Source organism: Panthera tigris, chromosome A3 (assembly GCF_018350195.1).
Source record: "Panthera tigris isolate Pti1 chromosome A3, P.tigris_Pti1_mat1.1, whole genome shotgun sequence".
In the NCBI taxonomy this organism is placed as follows: Eukaryota; Metazoa; Chordata; class Mammalia; order Carnivora; family Felidae; genus Panthera; species Panthera tigris.
The window spans coordinates 74,003,196-74,022,861 of NC_056662.1; the positions used below are offsets into that span (position 1 = coordinate 74,003,196).

The 19,666-nt window shown below is 39.6% G+C and overlaps 1 protein-coding gene across 1 annotated transcript in view; it reads right to left on the reverse strand.

Moving 5' to 3' along the window:
• Positions 1-19,425, reverse strand: part of EFEMP1 (EGF containing fibulin extracellular matrix protein 1) — a 61,552-nt gene extending 42,127 nt beyond the window's left edge. The window contains exons 1-4 of the mRNA XM_042981425.1: positions 19,327-19,425; positions 17,947-18,034; positions 13,548-13,596; positions 12,967-13,383 (exon numbers count right to left, since the gene is read on the reverse strand). Of these exons, the coding sequence (XP_042837359.1) occupies positions 12,967-13,383; positions 13,548-13,596; positions 17,947-18,030 (550 nt within the window). The 5' untranslated portion in view covers positions 18,031-18,034; positions 19,327-19,425. The remainder of the gene's footprint in view (positions 1-12,966; positions 13,384-13,547; positions 13,597-17,946; positions 18,035-19,326) is intronic.
• Between the last annotated feature and the right edge of the window lie 241 nt (positions 19,426-19,666).

Here is a 19,666-nt window from a genome sequence, read left to right on the forward strand (position 1 = left end):
CAGCTTTGTAGTAGAGGCTAAAGTCTGGGATTGTGATGCCTCCTGCTTTGGTCTTCTTCTTCAAAATTACTTTGGCTATTCGGGGCCTTTTGTGGTTCCATATGAATTTTAGGATTGCTTGTTCTAGTTTCGAGAAGAATGCTGGTGCAATTTTGATTGGGATTGCATTGAATGTGTAGATAGCTTTGGGTAGTATTGACATTTTGACAATATTTATTCTTCCAATCCATGAGCAGGGAATGTCTTTCCATTTCTTTAAATCTTCTTCAATTACCTGCATAAGCTTTCTATAGTTTTCAGCATACAGATCTTTTACATCTTTGGTTAGATTTATTCCTAGGTATTTTATGCTTCTTGGTGCAATTGTGAATGGGATCAGTTTCTTCATTTGTCTTTCTGTTGCTTCATTGTTAGTGTATAAGAATGCAACTGATTTCTGCACATTGATTTTGTATCCTGCAACTTTGCTGAATTCATGTATCAGTTCTAGCAGACTTTTGGTGGAGTCTATCGGATTTTCCATGTATAATATCGATTCTTCTTTTTCTAACCTGAGATCTACACTGAGTAACAGGCAGGCCCTTTGCTAGCAGGTAGTTTTACCCACTTAACAGGACCTTTATTTGACTTTTTAAGCTTGAGAAAATTCAAAACACTACTCATACTTAATCAAATAATTCATGTACTCTTCCTTTTAGAGGTCTTCCTTATTTTCTCGTGTCTCTATAAACTGTTCCCTATTTAATATTAGACCAGAAAGTGTATTTTTTCAAAGAAAAATACAGGTAAAAGCACTTTGTAATAGATTCACACTTTTGGTAATGTGTAGTTCTGCCTACTCCTGATATAACCAGATTTTCCAATAATTCTTTAAAACTTTCTATTAGAACCCTAATATTGTTTGTGGCCAGGTTTTTACAATGACAACTAAATAGGTCAAGATCTTCTAATAGAGCAATATTCTGATGGTCTATTTGGGGTATTAACCATCTGTGACAGCTTGGTTTATTGGAAACTATGGCTCTGGTATGGTTACACAATCCATTTTTCTGCTTAAATTGAAAAATCAATGAGAAGATTTTTTAGTTTACTTAGAGTTGAACTCTAATTTACAATGGTTTTGTTATTTAACTTTTTTTATTGAATGAGGTAGTCGCCAAATAATCTTTCCTGCTATTTCAGAACTGTCATTAGCTGTGTAAATCGCACAATGATTAAGTTTCCGTCTTTCATTTAGCTTCTTTTTTTTTATTATTAACTATTTATTTATTTATTTATTTATTTTTTCAATCACTAAAGAAGGGAGGTCATGCAATTGAAGTTCAGAACAAAGCCCTGCATCTTTACCAGCTTGTGTGGGAGGATTTTTCCCCTCTCTGGCTACCTCCCTGGATTAGGGTTCTTCTGATACGCCAGGTCATGAACTATTTTTACAAAAAGGGCCCACAGCTTTTACTGGGAAGTTTACTTAATCATGAATTACTGGAATTTTCTGGTTTGCTTGTTGAGTGGAGTTTTATTCCAGGCTACCTCCTGACCATATAATTTGCCAAAGTCTGAAGAATAAAAGGGCTTGGGGATTCAGTGTCAGGCCCAGATAAGTGATTTTTTAATCCATTCTATGATGGTCTACATAAAAAGTTTATTTTGTTAAAAATTCAGTTGCCCATCGTAGAAGGCAAAGGCGGGTCAGGATGGAATCCCAGTAAATCTGTGAGAAAGTTTAGTAAAGAAACGTGCAGGATGGCCAGGGCGCTTCAGAAGTGTAAGAGAGCAGGGCCTTTGAGGCTACACCGTAGTGCTTTCACTTCTATTTTGTTGACCCTGACTCTACTCCATCTAACGTAATTACTTGTTGATTAAATAAATCAGTAGCTGTCCAAGGTGCCCTGTTTTCCTGTGGTAGGTAAACACATGAATTTAGAAAGCAGTTTCCAGGGCTGATTTTATGGAAATAATGAGCGAGTAAATGAATCATTTTAGAAGCTTTATCAGCTTTGATCAGCTTAATTTTGATATGAAATTTCCTACCAAAATGATGGTACATCATATATGTCTGTGCATGTGCCCATAAATGGCTGTGAATTTGGTGTGTGTGTGTGCATATACGTGTGTGAGCTGGAATAAATGCAATCTAGGCAAGAAAGGGGGCACTGGGCCTGCATAGGCAGATTCCTAGGGTGTCTTTTAACAATGTCTTCTAGAATGTCCTTCTTTTTAAGGATGAGGTATCTTCTGATATCACAAACTGCTCAGGAAAGAACATGGCTAAGTAGAGAAAACCGTCTTATACAAAAATCTCTCTTCAGCATTCAAATTATGAAAAAGCAGTGACTAGAAAAAAATTCATTGGTGGACTTAGTGAAGTTAAATGATGCCAGATACCTAAATTGCTCCTATATTTTAGGAGAATAACTGGAGTTGAACTAATTCTCTAAGAAGACTCTTCAACAATAGTTCGAAGGTTCAACAGCATACTCTGAGAAACAGACATACTGCTCTTCATAATTTTGGTAAATTAAAAATACTGAGATATTTAAGTTTTTTACTAAATAGTAAAAAATTCAACCACAATTTAAAGGCATACTCATTTGTGAATATATGTATGACAAGAGAGCTTTGCTGCAAAATATTTCACAAGTGAAATTAACTAATCAGCACTGAACAAAAAATCTTTGAATCCAGATTGTGATAGACCTGGTCTCCAGTGAGGACACAGAATACAGCCCCTTGAGTTGTTTCTCATTCTCGATCATGTTCTACACCTCTACTCAAGGGAGTAGGATTAGATTCCTTGCAGCACACCTAGCTGTTTAGGGTGCAAGGCTTATTTGATTATCATGTATCCCATCATGATTCTTGTTTTACCTGGAAATATATAGAAGCCATACACTCTGCTTTTATGCATGTCTCTGGTTCACACTCTTATTTGATCTACAGTTCAAGTATAAGCTAGTCATAAGTTCCCAAGAGGCTCTCCATAAACTGGGTTCTTTCTTCCTGGGTCCTTGGGATCCATGGCTTTTCTTCTCACCTCTTAAGCAAATCAGCTCTTCCTACCTTGGGGCCAGCTCAGAACTACACGTCTTTAAGTCACCTATACCCAACTAAGTGACTTTCCTGGATTCTACCCTTCAGCATTTGAACAAAATTGACTTAAAAAAAGATAATTTCTGGGGCGCCTGGGTGGCTCAGTCGTTTAACCATCTGACTTCAGCTCAGGTCATGATCTTGCAGTTAGTGGGTTCAAGCCCTACATCAGGCTCTGTGCTGACAACTCAGAGCCTGGAGCCTGCTTCAGATTCTGTGTCTCCCTCTCTCTCTGCTCCTCTCTACACTCGTGCTCTCTCTCTCTCTCTCTCTCTCTCAAAAAAAAAAAAAACATTAAAAAACAAAAAAAGGATTTCTGGCTGGCAGTTGAGGAAAACAACCAAGATGGATTTCTCTGATCCTTTTTTCTTACCCTTGTTTTAGAGAGCTTTATCAAGTGCCTTGAGTTTGTTCACAGTATCAGAGAGTTTACCTATTTTCTAGCCTTATGATTATATCACTTCAAATATTACAAATAATATTTCCTCCAAACAACTGTATTTTCATTATTCACCATTAGATTTCTGAGGAATTATACATTTGATACAAAGATGCATTCACTAGTTAAATGACTTGCCAGAAAGTAAAAAACAAATTTTTTTTTTTTTTGGTATATCCAATTACTAGTCTTGCTCTAGGAATAATAGAAACCTGCTTATTCACCAATGTTTATTGAAAACCTGACAATCCAGGATATAAAGAATAGACTTTATAGCTCCTTTCAAGTCGCTTAAGCTTAAAATGGGAACAAGATATCTACGCCCTCCATTACTAATGAGAAATTTGATAAAATACATAGTTGGGAAATATACCTCATATACATATGGTACTTAATAGTTCATTTACAAGGATGGTTTTAGAACTCAGAGTAAACCATAAGCCTGAGCTCCCTGATGGTTAGAAACCATTAATTTATTCAATTAAACACACACACACACACACACACGCACACACACACACACACACACAAACACACACAAAGCATTTGCTAAGTGTCTATTCAAAATAAGTAAAACAGGACATAGTTCGGGATGATATTTAGGCAGAGCTGGAGGAACCTACTAGTATTTTGTTGGGGAGAGTTGCTGAGGATGGAAGCAGTCACAGATGTTTGCTGTGCAGTGGCTCAGTATCATGAGTATTTTCTGATTGGGTTTTCCTCCCCTCCACCTCCCACCCCTTTCCTCATTAACGTTCCCATCTGCAGCACTGTGTTTCTGGAGGACTCCCCTGGGAAACCATTCTAAGGTAGAAGGAACATGGACACAATGCTGATTCTTACCAGTTCTGCTTGACTACATGATGGTTACTTCCTCTACTGTTTGGATTTTAATTTCCACTTTATACCTCTCAACTTCCCCTCATCATTCTTTTCTAAATGGCCCATTTGAGGGAGAAACCAGACTTTTGTTCTTGACCACATTTCTGGGGACATGTTTTCTTTTTATGTCCAAATATGGATTTTAGTAACTTGGAAGGATGCCTAAAGCACACACTAGTTTTACTTCTGCTTGTGGCAGTTTGTTATGCACTTCTTGTGATGTCCCATGTGTTACTTTGCTGGGCTGTTGATGGTTTCTTTTATTGCTTTTTTATTTTAATTTCTTGAAAAAATTTTTTAATGTTTATTTTTGAGAGAGACACAGAGTGCAAGCAGGGGAAAGACAGAGAGAGAGGGAGACACTGGATCAGAAGCAGGCTCCAGGCTCTAAGTTGTCAGCACAGAGCTGGATGCAGGGCTTGAACTCACAAACCATGAGATCATGACCTACGTTGAAGTCGGACGCTTAACTGACTGAACCACCCAGGTGCCCCTCTTTTGTTACTTTTTGGTAACTGAGGGGTTGATGATGCCAAGTTCCCCAAGGACAATTACTACTCATTCCATCCACTCCGATTCTGTCAAAGTGCCTTGCAACAGAAAGTGGTTCTCAAACTTGATTGAATTTACTGAACATGAACTGAATGGGTTTATGTTCTGTTTGATCAATTTCACTTGTGGTATTGCCTGGTTACCCTTGACTAGTACAGGTGCACAGTTATTTGAAAAGTAGTTCAAGTTTTAGAAATTGATTTTGCCCAAATCTCAAGTTTTTTAGTCTATTTAGTACACATTTACATAACATTGATTCACTGTCTCTCCCTCCTTTGAATCTGTGGTCATTGACACAATAAGCTATCCATGCTGCTGCCAGTATCTTGCTACTCAGCCTTCTTTTCATGTCATTTCTTCACTTCATCTTTATTAAATGTTTACAAATCATTTAGGTTCAAGCTACAAGACTGAAATTGTGGCTAAATGCTTTCAATGACAGCTGTAGTTTTCTGCCAGTATTTGAATGCAGTTTTCTTGATCAGTTTTGTTTTTGAGTGTGCAATTTGCAGTTACCTCCTGGAAAAAGAAGCATGCTAATGGATTTCAGATGTGGCGTGAATTACTTATTTGTACATTCGTGCAAAATCAAACACATTTGGGACAAATTTTGTTTACTCGTTGGTTTCAAAGAATAGAATTGTGCCAGTAATTCAGCAAGTGCAAAGGCAATCCTTACAAATGGGGCAACTTGTTGATTTCAGAGAATACAATTTGAGACTTTCTGCTGGAGAAAGAAAGAATGAGCCAGTACCAGTGCACATTCCTGAAGTTACCGAAGCTTGCAATTCTACTCTAATCTGCTTCTTTTTGCTGCTATGGGGAGAGGGAAATTCATTCCACAGATTAAGTGTTAACTAGTTTTAACAAGAATCTCATCTTTGATGAGAAGTAAATCTTTGATCAAGTTTGAATTGAACAGAGACACTATGTGAATATTCTTCTATTATCTGGTGAAAGACACAGAATCTACATAGAATGAGATGTCAGATGTCAGCTGGGCCTCTGTTATTGGAAGGATCTCCTATCACTTTGGTGAAATGAAAGATGCTTTTAAAGCCAAAGTCAGAGTCAACCTCCTCTTTTGTGACTCTGCATGAACTGAACTTCCAAAGAGCATTACCTCATCTTGCCAGTTTGTGTCATGAGCATAAGGGTTATGCCTACAGGAGGTATGAGTATCTCTTAGCACCAATTATTACCACAGCCAAAGCAGAACTTAGAGCTTCTGCTGACAGTTTAAGGTCCTACTGGTCCTACTGACAATTTAAGGACCATTAGAGTATTTCACATTTGCAGGTTTTATAGAGAGATGCAAGGTCTCTTCTTTAGATGCCTCCTTTCCCTTTCTCATGCCCTACTAATGAGACTCATGACCTCTCATGTTTAGGAATTAGAGTACTGGTGATGACAGTAATAAAGGTAAGAGAAGTAAAAGAGAAATATTATAATATCCTAGAAATAGAATATATATTTTTGATGGTTTCTCTTTTCTACTGCACATTTTCCATGTGAAGTATTATGACCCTGCCCACTGATTTTTAGAGCTGAATGCAATTTCCTGATGTTAAGATTAAGTTAGGGTATTGGTTCTCAAACTTGAACACACACCAAAATCATGAGATTGTTAAAACACAGGTTGCCGAGCCCCATCCCCAGATCCAGTAGGTCTGACGGGGCCCAGGAATGAGCATTTCTAATAAATTATTGGATGATGCTTAATGCTTCTGGTCTAGGGACCACACTGTGGAAATCGTAGAGTTAGGTAGTTACATAGCATAGTCTTTTGCTGCAGAAGTGTGATCATACTGACTTCTTTCATCCCTTTACCTAATAGCTGCCATACAATTTTTATGAACCAATTTTAAGGACACTTTTTGAGTGTGCATGAATCATATACATATATACACTATTCACAAATGTATATTAGAAATAAGTCCAATTTCTAATATGCATTTATTAGGGGAGGGGCAGAGACAGAGAGGGAGGGAGAGAATCCCAAGCAGGCTCCGTGCTGTCATCACAGAGCTCCACATGAGGCTTGATCCCATGAACTGTGAGATCATGACCTGAGCCACGATCAAGAGTCAGACGCTTAACCAACTGAGCCACCAAGGTGCCCCTAGAAATAGTCTTAAGTTAACTGAACAGTCAGTGGTTATGGTATTTGGAGAAGCAAAATTATGAAACTGTACTAGATTTTTCAGGAGAAAATCAATTACTTCCATCCACACAGCACCAGCTTATTTAAAATGTAATTAAGGTATCACCATAAAATCAACTCCTATCCATTTATATGGCTTTAGAGAATTTTTATTTATTTTTTATTTTTTTAAATGTTTTTATTTTTACTTTTGAGACAGAGAGAGACAGAGTATGAGCAGGGGAGGGGCAGAGAGAGGGAGACACAGAATCTGAAGCAGGCTCCAGGCTCTGAGCTGTCAGCACACAGCCCGACGTGGGGCTTGAACTCACGGAGTGTGAGATCATGACCTGAGCTGTCGGACACTTAACCGACTGAGCCAACCAGGTGGCCTGGCTTTAGAGAATTTTTAGGTACTCAAAGGCAATTAACAACTAAAAGCAATGAAAAGCAGTAAGCAGACTAAATACCCATTTTATTTTCTGCTTGAAGTATTCGTTTCTGTTAATATCATAATTTACTCAATTATAGTCTTCCTTTAGCAAAATATCTATTTTCTGTGATCAAAGTCCTTCACTGGGCTGTATAATTATACATAACAAAAATTAGACATTTCCTCACAAAACTAACCAAAGCAATGAGAAACCCTAATGACATTAGTGAGGATCAAAAAAAAAAAAAAAAAAAAAAAAGGTAGTGTTTGAAAGCTCTTTGGTAATGACAATGTCAGGTATGCTAAGACAGTTGATTACACTATAATTTCTAAATCCACCTTTGGATATGCGATCATTTAAATTTCAAATGAAAGAAGTCAAGGAAAGATGTTCCTAGCATCTGAGAATCTGTACATGTTAGCTCAAGTTTCTCTTTTTTTAAAGTAGATGTATAGATAATAACTTCTTTCCTTTTCAAAATAGTATTTTAGTTATCCTTATGTTTACGAAGAAATGTGCAAAAGATAATAGGTGATCCCCAAGAGCGTAGAGCTTCTTAAACCCTGAGCATATTTTTTTCTGTTCTTAAAGGCTTTTAAAAAATACAGTTTTTTTCTTTTTAGTGTTTTAGTTGCTCCTGCATCACAGACAATAGTGATAAAAATCAAATTGAATCATTTAAAATACAGCTAAAAATAGAAAAAATATTTTGACAAACAAAACTTTATAGTTGAAGCATGGTATTTAATTTGGCTGTGTGGTACGTTTTTCCCCAGTAGAAATGTGGAAAGATGAGCCACCAAGGTATAACATGTATCTAAGTATGTAGGTGCTAATGACTAGGTATTCCACACATGCAAAGTCTAGAACAATGTGGAAAACAGCTCACTGACAAACTGGCAAGTGGGAGCCTGTCAACTGTAAAGAAAGACTCTGTCCAGGTACTTAAAAATCAGTGAAGTTTGTTTTTTGAAAGTTCAAAACAAATTGAAAAAACAATTTCACTGGACAAACAATGCCTTAACCTGAAAAAATGGCTCTAACATTAGGATTTCCTTACTCTTGGCAGTGAGGTGCAAGAGATTTGGTTGTTGAGGATGTGCTAGGGTGATCAACCATGCCATTTGCTCAGGACTGAGGCATTTGCTGGGTTGTGGGGCTTTCAGTAGTCAAACCAAGATAGTCTTGGGTAAACAGGGACATTTGGAAACCCTAGGTTGTATTTTCACCTCTCAGTTATACCTTATGTAATACAAGCTAGGTGCTGCATCCTGGATTTGGCTCCATAATCAGCTTTATTAAGCCCTTGTATCAAGTTCATTTTTTGATGTTTCAGTTTCTTTAGCAAGTTAGTAATGATACCTGTAAATCCTGACTGATTTTAGTAATGGCATAATTACCAGCTAAACAAAATGCCCTATGTTTAATTTTTTGAAAGTTCAATTGAGTAAACAAATTCCTTCAAATTGGGCAATCGATGCTTTCTCTTACTTGCCAGTTCCCAAAAGACTTTTTTTTTTCCTAGAAGAATGAGGCTTTTAGAAAGTTGTATATGATTTAAAAAAAAATCTGGGGCTCCTGAGTGGCTCAGTAGGTTGAGCGTCTGACTTTGGCTCAGGTCATGATCTCATGGTTTGTGGGTTCGAGTCCTACATCGGGTTCTGTGCTGACAGCTCAGAGCCTGGAGCCTGCTTCAGATTCTGTCTCCCTCTCTCTCTGCCCCTCCCGTGCTCATGCTCTGTTTCTCAAAAATAAATAAATGTTAAAAAAAAATTTAAAAATCCTTTCTTAACTCAAACTAGTGATTTCCAAAGCCATTGCCTTTGAGGAAGATTACACAGAGACTATGCAATGAAGTTGTAGAAACAAAGTGACACATTGATGGGTTATAATATATTTCCCGTTCATTTAACTTCCTTTTGGAATAGATGAATATCTGTTATCTTATAGGTAGGTGACAGCTCATAGAGAAATAATTTCTAAAACTTTATTTATATATGACTCCAAGTATGTGGCAATAAAATGATATTCATGTAGTTTTATGGCTGCCAAGGATGGTGCTGCTCATTTGAAATTCTCAGGGCAAACTGCTCTTTCAGCATCACCTGTGGTTAGCAAAACTTGTTTGAAAAAACTTGCTCAGTGTGAACTGATATTTGCATGTTATGTTACTCTTTTAACCCCTTTGCTTTTGCACTAAGTTGAAAAGTTCTGGACAAATACATGAAAAGGAGTAGAAAAAAATAATAAATCATGTTTTCACTGAATGTTAAAACATAGACAGTTGTTTAAAGATATAGGGGTGCCTGGGTGGCTCAGTCAGTTAAGCATCTGACTTCAACTCAGGTCATGATCTCACAGTTCGTGGGTTCAAGCCCCACATCGGGCTCTGTGCTGACAGCTCAGAGCCTGGAGCCTGCTTCAGATTCTGTATCTCCTTCTCTCTCTGCCCCTCCCCCACTCATGCTCTGTCTATCTCACTCTCTCTCTTTTAATGTTTAATAAAACATTAAAAATATAAAAATAAAAATATATTTATAAAGCAGAACACACTTAAAAATACCTACTGGTATTTAAATTATTGGGTGCCATCTGTGGCTAGTAATAGTATGTTCAAAGGTACAGTTGAATTTAACACCAAAGCACAGTACACATTTCAGCCATTAAATAAAAAATGTCCTTAGCTTTAGGTTATGTAATGATAAACTGTACCTGTTGAAAAATATATGTGGAAAAAAGAAATAATTTTAATACAAATATGACTCATCTGCCGGCATTCATTTATTCTGATCCAGCAACCATGGTAAATGTGTTTGGATTACTGGGCATAGTACGAAATATTTAAAAGGGAGTGGAGGTCTTTATTAAAACAGAAGGCTCTTCAAACTCCACAATGATGTCAGAAATATAGGTCCTTGGAGCACATTATTGTTTTAAGCGGAGGTCCCCATACTTTCACATTGGTTATAAAACATTATTTTGTGCTGCTGGCCTGGACTGGGAATGTCATACATCTGCAGGCAATTAGAAGAAGCTGGACTGCATGTTTGATTAGCTCAATAATAAACGGGCACAAGTGTGACTCGACTTATGTTAGTCAGATTCCCCAGACAGATTATCCTGTTGTTATCATATGAAATAACCCCCTTTTATCAACAATTAAGTAAATCCACATTTATGGGCACTTTGCAAAATTGTGAGGTGGGAAGAAATCCAACTTAAGCCTTAAGTCATCCAAAAAACTTTTAACCCTGCTTTCAATGATACAGACCCCAATCCCAAGTTTTAGAAATTGGTTGAATTATGCAGAACAGTTGGGCTGGGAATACTCTGTGTGCACACAGTAAGTGTATGTTTTTAGCATCTATTATGAGCACAGCATTTAATCGTTTTAGCTTATATGTAAAGAAAAAAATTCTCATAGAAGTTAGAATTACAAATGTTGTAATATGTGAAAAATAACTTTGTAAGGTAGTCTAAATCTTTTTCAGAAAAAGTAAATAGGATTTAATTTTTATTATTCACACTTTATTATACAGCTTCTACTGTAACCAGTACATATTCTAAGTCTTGAATATGCTTTATCATAGAACTTCTTCACTTGGTTCTAGGCTTTGTTCTTGAAGTCAACCATAATCATCAATGATAGACTATAAGCTACTTTGGGAAATGACCTATTCATTTATGTTTTTTTTCCTCCTAAGTACCATTTAAAATATACATCTGAAGCATGAAAAATAATTCAGTACATAAAAGTCAATGCTTAAAAAACTTCAGCATAGCTTTTCAGTTTCAGGAAAAATTCTACCAACCCTTCCAGTTCAACTATATATTTAAATAACACAATTAAAAAGTTGGTATCTTCAATAAGCTCAAGACACCTTTCACCAATATTCACTCAAATACGTATACGTAAAGTAACCTCGTGAGGGTATCTCCTTGACATAATCCTTAAATTAAATATCAGAATATCAAGCAGATGCTGAAGCATTCATCATCAATATTGGAATTCTGACTCATGACAGTAACACGAAACAGATGCTAATATGATGCGCCCTCTGAAAAGTGACACCATCACAGCACGGGTTAGCTCTTGATGTGGGGTACTTAAAAATTTGAACACAAAATATAAAACAATAAAAGTCAGAGCGTGATAGGTGTCCTTACTTCATTTATAAGCCATTTGAAATCTATCTCCTACAGAAGATAAAACTCAACACTAATGAAGAAAAGGCAGCACCTCAGGGAACCAGAAGATGCTTCTTTCACTTAATGTAGCGTGTAGGTGATCCCAATTGAGCCCCTCAGTGCTGAGGGAGGAAGGTGCTCTCTTCCTCACTCATGAGCAGATAGAAGGTAAGAACTCCTGGGCCCTTTCCATTGGCCAGTGTGTACCAGGCACTTGTGGTGTAATATGGGGTCTACTGTCTCAGCCCCTGGCAGTGAAAAAGGAGTCTGGGGCTCCTATGGCCCATCTCAGTAACAGTCTCCACACCAGGCAGATCTGAAAGGGTTTGCTAAGAAGGAAAAGGGGAACCAATCTCTTAGCACAGTCCAGTTAGCTAATATCCTACACATCTTCAAAGCCCAAGATTCTTATCATTTTGCTAGCATGAGTCTACAGCTGTTTCTAGAATAATGCACAGTGGTGTGTACTCTTTGTGAAAATAAACAGAAAAACCCAAGTAGATGGTGCTATGGTGCAAGTGATATAAGTGAAATGTACTCCCATGACAACTTAAAAAGACATAAATGTGAGTGGGGGAGATTCCCTCAAAGGTAACAAGAAACAGAAGTCCCATCTCTTTATCCCTCAGTGAGGAAAATAAGTTAGTGGCAAGTGAAATGAAGTCTTGAGAACCCAAAGGACATTTATGGAGTAGCTTGACAGGCACAATTTCAAATTCCGAATGAATAACCTGACTGCTCCTGCTGACAGCTGTGACTCTGGCCCCACTGCCGGGGTTTTCAGGCTAGCTCTGCTCTCACCACCTGTGTGACCTCTGGTTCTCAAACTTGGCTACACACTGGAACCACGTGGGGAGCTTTAAAAAATACTGATGCCTGGAACCCACCCCCAGAGACTGTTATTTAATTGGGCTGGGGTGTGGCTTGGATATAGAGAAGTTCTAAAAGCTCCCAAGAGACTCTAAATATGTGTAGCTAAGGTTTAGAAGCCCTGATGACCTCTCTGAGCCACAGTTTCCTCCTTTGTAAAATGATGACCATATAGGCAGCAACCACCTTTTAGGATTATTACAATGATTAATTGTTATTATTAACGATGACTAATTATTCATAATGATTCATTATTGCAATGATTATTGGCATGTGGGAAGCTCTCAGCAAATGTGAGCTGTTATCGTGCTCACCACGAGGTGCACCTGGACAAGAACTTTCTCCTTAGCATAATCAGTCATGCTTACCTTGACACACGTTATGCTCACTCTGCTCATAGCCCGTTGCGCACTGGATCCGGTGAGAAGGGTTGGCTGGGATGCGCTGAGGGTCAGCTGGGTTCCGTCGGATGACAAAGTTATTTCGGCCAGTCTGTACTTCAGGGCCTGCAACAGCAGCAGCACTGGCGACGAAGCCGCCCCCAGGCATCACTGCACTGGCTGCCATGCCACTGGCTGCCATGCCCCCAGCGCCTGCACCTGATGTGGCGGCAGCATTTGCAGTGGCACCCACACCTTCCGCTGCCGCCGGTGTTTCTTGCTGAGGCTGTTCATTATTGACAATAATCTGGGCTGTTTTAGGAAGGCAGAGGTATCCTCCGTAGTGGTTGACACATTTCATTCCACCTTTGCAAGCGTCTGGGACAATGTCACATTCATCAATATCTGTGGTCAGCAATAAAAGAAATCAGGAATCTTCTCAGAGGGAAATCTGAACATGTAAATATATACTCATGCCTTTTTGGTAGAATATAAACAGGACAGGAAGAGTGACATGAGATGGAGACAGAAAGCTATGTTCAGATGGGAAGTCTTTGAAGTTGGCTCACCTTTGCACTGCTGTCTTACAGGATCCCACTCATATCCATCTGTGCATTGCTGTGAAGAAACATCAAAGATGGGGCCAGGAGACAGTTAATTTGTGTATCCAACTTCCTAAGAAGTCACTCTAAAAGCTTCATTCTTATGGCAACAATCCTTGCTCTAGAGTCCTAGATAGATGATGTGATGGGTAGTTTAACATTCTCTAGATTTTTTCTTTCTTTTTTTTTCTCTTTCTTTCTTTCTTTCTTTTTTTCTTTCTTTCTTTCTTTCAGACATATCTGTGCATTGGATCACTTTAGGAGGTCCTTTCTCAATCACCAGCTGCCTCACCACTTCTGTTGTATTTAGAACAATTGCCCATCACCATGTTGGAATTCTTTTCTCTGTCAGGATACTCATCTTCTCTAATCTCCCTGAATGCTCTTTTTGCTTTATTTGCCCTCCTTCCACATTATAAATTTTACCAAAAGAAAGAAAGATAGATTCAACCAAGTTCTTTTTTTCCTTCACTTGACACTTCCCCTCCTCTCTCTATTGTCTTAGAGCATTCTAGCAGCTGGCTTTCCTTATTCCTGTTCAACTGAGTCCCAAGTCTTGCACTCACACCTTGACCTGTCTCCTAGCTTCAATTCCTACAGGTCCTCTCTAGTTCAATCACTGAACAAACCATCTACTGAGTACCTTCTCCTACCAGCCACCATTCTAGTACTTCAGGATGCAGAGGTCATGAAGACCTTGTGCTTGTTCTCAAGCAGCTCACAGATCAGAAGAGACAGACAGGTAGACAAGTTGGAGCAAGATGTCAGGTGCCGTGACACAAGCATGTATGTGGAAGAAGTGATGAATGCTATACAGGGTAGCGTGTGGGCATGACAGGGTGGCAGAGAAGTTTTATGGGGGAGGCCACAAGTGAATTGGGCCTTATATGCTCTTCCCAGGCAAAATGAGGGAATTCTAGGGGTGAGGGACCATGTGAGCAAAGGTGTGACATTGTTAAAGAGGAACTGGGAGTAGTCTGGGTGGAGGGAGGATGAGGTTAGAGGGGTAGGCAAGAACTGAATTCTATCTTGAATGTCAATGAAACTCAAGCTTTATGATCAAGCTTAAGAGTCACCCAGGGTGCTTGTTAAGATGCAGAGTCAAAAGATCTGATTCTGTAGGTCTGGGTAGGGGGCTTGGAATCTGAATTCCTAACAAGCATCCCAGGTGACCCTGTCACAGGTTGCCTACAGGCTACTTCCTGAGAAACACTGCTGTAAGTGATAAGAGGCCCCTGAAGAATTTTTTTAATTATTTTTTTTTTCTCTCCACAATTTTTAAGCTCAGGAAAACATTTGACCAGATGCAGATTTGAGGGAGATGCTTCAGGAAAGATTGAGCAAAAGTACAGTGAACAAACAAATAAACTTGAATTCTTTTAATAGAGCTGAGAGTTGCTCATGCACAGAACAGATGCTTGGCAAGTAAATTGCTGAACGGGGACAGCTCAGTTTAAATATTTTAATGATATCTGAAACTTCACAGGGTGAAAGTTAAACTCGTTTTATCTTCTAAGCTAATTCTTTTTAGTTTCCCCAACCTGTCCAAGGCACTGCCACCTTTCTTAGGACCCAGGATTACAACCTTAATATCCACACTGACTTTTCCAACTATTCTCCTGCAAGCTCTGCCAACCTTGTGTCCATTTCTAGATCTACCACGTTGGTGAAAGCCTTCTTGGCTTCATGAGTAGGCAACGCTCTTGGCAGGTCTCCATAACTCTGTGTGCCACACACAGCTTCCATGACAGCCTTTCTTGCTGTCTTGGTTATGTTACTCCTGCATTTAAGAGCTCACACTGGTTTGCAGACCTCTCAACTCTGACTACTGCCATCTGCAGGTTCCCTCCACTACCCAGCTCCAGCCCATCTAACCTTGACATCTCCTCAACTTGTCTTGGTTGTTCTTACCTCTAGATTTTAATTATGTCACTTTCGCTGATTCAGGGGCCACTTCAGCCTTTCTAGATTAATCTGAAGTCATTACTTCCTTTAAGGTTCAGCACGGAGCTCAACCTCTTCCAATATGCCGGTACTGATATTAATTGCTTCCTTGATTTTCTATTTCTTTAGCAACTTGTATAGTCTATATAATGATAATATTTGTACTTGCTCAGGAACTTTGTAGTTTTCAACAATATTTTCCCAGGGTAAATTCTCTAAGATGAAGATCTGAATTTTCTTAATAAACAAAAAAACTTAAATTCTTTTGCTAGTGGTAAGAATTGCTTATGCACATGGCAGGTACTTGGTGAGTAAATGGCTGAATAGACTTTAACTTTAAAATGGAAGGGGGATATGAGGTTGTCTTGTGGATATGGGCTCAATCTTCTACCTTTCAAGTCAGGCACAATGACAGTTCACTTGAATAATCTGTATGCTAACTAGAGAAGACATGCAGATTGTTTTAGGTATTTAGTTCCAGTACATTTAATATGGATCTACTATTAAACAAGCCTGGACTGAGTTTAGCTTCACCACTTGCTGGCTGTGTAGCCTTCAGCAAGTTAGATAGTCTCTCTGGTCTGCGGTTCTCCTATTGGTGAAAGGAAGATGATACCACTTCTCTCATACTTCACCATGAAAATGAAAGGAGATGGTGTCTCCACAATGGGGTACTCAAAAAATAGTTACATCTTATTCTTTAACCATGAATCATTAGGTACACACAGTTCAAAAGAGAATAGACCCAATCTTAAAACAAAAAGGATGTCATATCTTGAAAATCTGCTATAATAATAATAAACCCTAGTTAGTGGTCTAAAATTATAGTGTTTAATCCACAAGGAACTTTCTCTGCTAAAGATGAATGTGATTTAGCTGATTAACCAAAGAGAAGGGGGTATAAGACAAGCAATTGTAGCAATAAAATATTTTATTGGATGAATATAAAAAATGTGTAGTTAACTTCATTCTAGCTTCCTAAGAAGGCAGTAAGTTTAGCCTGAATAATAAAACATTCTCATTTGAAGGTAAACAATCATTTCTTGAGCTTTATTTATCTTCAGCAGAGGAAGCAACTACATTTATCATTAAGTTAACAAAATATTTATGTGAAAACTCATTTGATTTATAGTTGATTTGAACAACAACAAGGAACATTTTCCAGATGAATACTAACATTCTAGGGATAATAGGATACCAAAAAGTGAGATAATGCTTATTATCAGTAATTGACATTAGCTCACTTTTAGGAGTTTTATTTTCAAAAATTTTTCACATTCTTTTGAGTAGGATTACTTAATTTTAAATTGGGAGAAAATAGAAAAATATGTTTTTCATATTATGATCCAGGACAAATACCACTTGTCTCACAACACAGGTTAAAGAGTAGAAAACACAAAACAAAAGCAAACAAAAAGAAAACACAAAACAGAGGTGCACAGAAACTCACCAGAAGTGAGGTTAAGTATTGCCCTCTGTTCTCACCACATTCATTCCTGATGGTGGGATGGGTCTGATGATGTTTTCAATATTTTATTAAACATTGGTTATACCCATGCAATTCACTAATTAATCAAATATTACTTGGAAATAATCAGATGTAATTAATTAGAAAATGCAAAACCAAATTTCACACAATGCATTTTTTTTTTTATTTTTATTAATGTTTTTTATTTTTGAGACAGAGAGAGACAGAGCATGAACGGGGGAGGGTCACAGAGAGAAGGAGACACAGAATCTGAAACAGGCTCCAGGCTCTGAGCTGTCAGCACAGAGCCCGACGCGGGGCTCGAACCCACGAACCGTGAGATCATGACCTGAGCCGAAGTCGGACGCTTAACCGACTGAGCCACCCAGGCGCCCCTCACACAATGCATTTTAAGACCACTTTAGCCAATGCTGCATCCTGGTAGCACATAAAGTTTACCTGAAGGGCATTTATATGAATTATTATTTATACTATAAATGAATATATAGCCTTTATAAATTCAATACAGGCCATTTACATGAGAACATAAGTCACACACCCAAATGAAGCACATGCTTTCTTTGTGATGTTTGTTTTTATCTGCCTGTATATAGGGATCCAGGCTTTCCAATTCCTTACCTCCATTAATTTATTGCATGTTTTGGAAACATGTACCTTACTTAGGTTTTTGTTTTTAAAAGGGTCTCTCTCCTTTTTTGGTTTTGCAGAATCATTACATTTTGCTCCCTATCTCAATTGGTGATCTAAATGAACTTTTGGAGGAACCATGGACAATTTAAATAAATCTTAAAATGTGAACTATACGAAAGTGTTGTTTAATTTATTACCCTCCACAGCCTACAGCCCACATACACTGGCAGGAGTGGATAAAGTCTCTCTTGTGTCACTGAATCCCGCTGAACCGCACTTATCTCAAATTCCATCACCCCTTACCGTGTATGTGATGGTTTCTTCGGTGTCCTGTGACTTGACCAGAGCCAGAGTCAGCATAGTTAGGAAAAGGGCTTTCAACATCATGAATCTCAAAGAAAACACAGGACAAACCGGTGCTTAGTATCTGCTGGAGGGGCGGGGGGCGGAATAACAAAAGTTTAGCTGTGAAGTATCAAGTAAGGAAGGGCAGGAGGGAGAGGTTTAGGTTCCATCATACCCAATTTCCAATCTACTTTCTCATTCCCCCTCCCCCTCCTCAACCTTCGTGGCCAAACGAGGCACCAAAGACTGTAAAACGGCTGCAGAATTACATTTCACTTTACTCCATCCAGCTGCGCTTAACATATACAAAGGATATTCAGCAAGCATTTTATACTGTACCTACACAGCAGGCTCCAGAAAGGGGGTGGAAAAGAAAAGAGAGGGTACTTAATTTCAAAGGAGATGGTGCGTGTGTGTGTGTGTGTGTGTGTGTGTGTGTGAGAGAGAGAGAGAGAGAGAGAGAGAGAGAGAGAGAAAGAGAGAGAGAGAGAGAGAGAGAGAGAGAGAGAAGGTGGGGCAGCAAATCTCAGATTCCTTGAACGTTAGGGCTTTCCCTGTGTGCTCACCTCCAGCTAGTAAAGGAAGTTCCTTGCACAGCTCAGCTGAAATACCTGTGAATCAATATGAATTACCTTGGCTTCAAACTATTTTTTTTTTTTAACAAAACACCAAAACAAAACTCGAAGAGCAATCTCCTTCCCTAGTAGAATACCTGCCCTTCAGAGTTCCTTCTTATATCCTCCAGCACAAACTAAGTGGCATTTTCACGCCAGTTCTCTGCCTGCAGCTTTGTGTAAAAGCCCCAGGTTTGTGTAAAAGCAGCCCAAAGCTTCTGATTCTCTGCGCATTATCAGTCCTTTGGTATCAGAATCTGGCTGCCTAGGGCCAGAACCGGGGAACCGCACCGCAGCCGGGTCCGGTTTCGGGGCAGCGGGCCTGCCCCCGGGGAGGTGAGGTCCCTCTCGCAACAGAAAGTCAACATGCGGCAGTACCCGGGAGCTGCTCAGCGCTCCAGCTTCAAACTAGCTCCTGTGGAATCCAGGTGTGGCTTAAATCTCGTACATTAGCCCCCTGAAACTTTCAAAACCTCGTTTATGGGCAAAGCCCAGTCGGCTGATTGTCGGCGCGCACACACTTGCCCATCCAAACAGATGTCACCCGGGTACTCGCACATGCTGACAGATCGCATTCCGAGACCGCACACCTCCACCTTCCTCTCTGCATGAGAGATCCTGCTCAGTCTGGGACAGTTCTCGGGTACCCCTGCACCCCTGAGGTCACCCCACTTATTTCCTTTAGCGCTGCCCGGCGGGCACCGGGTGCACCGGGGGCTCCTACCTGTGCGGCCGCGCTGCGCTCCGGGCCTGGGCAGCAGGGGGAGAGCGCAGGGGAGGGCAGCCCGGTGGGTCTGAACTGGCGAGGTCTGGCAGCGGCCGCGGCGGCAGGAGGAGGAGGAGGAGAAAGGGAGGGAAAGGGGGAGGGCGAAGGGGGGCGGAGGAGAGAGCGGAGGGAGGTGCAAGAGCTAAGCCCAGCACTGCAGGCCGGGCGGGAGAGCGTGCTGCGCTTCTCGGTCCGCGCCCCCTCCTCTTAGTGCACTCTGCGTCCGCGCCTGCCCTCTCCTGTCAGCCCCCACCCCAGTTCCCAGACACCCCGGAACCCCAGGCCGAAGATGGCACGT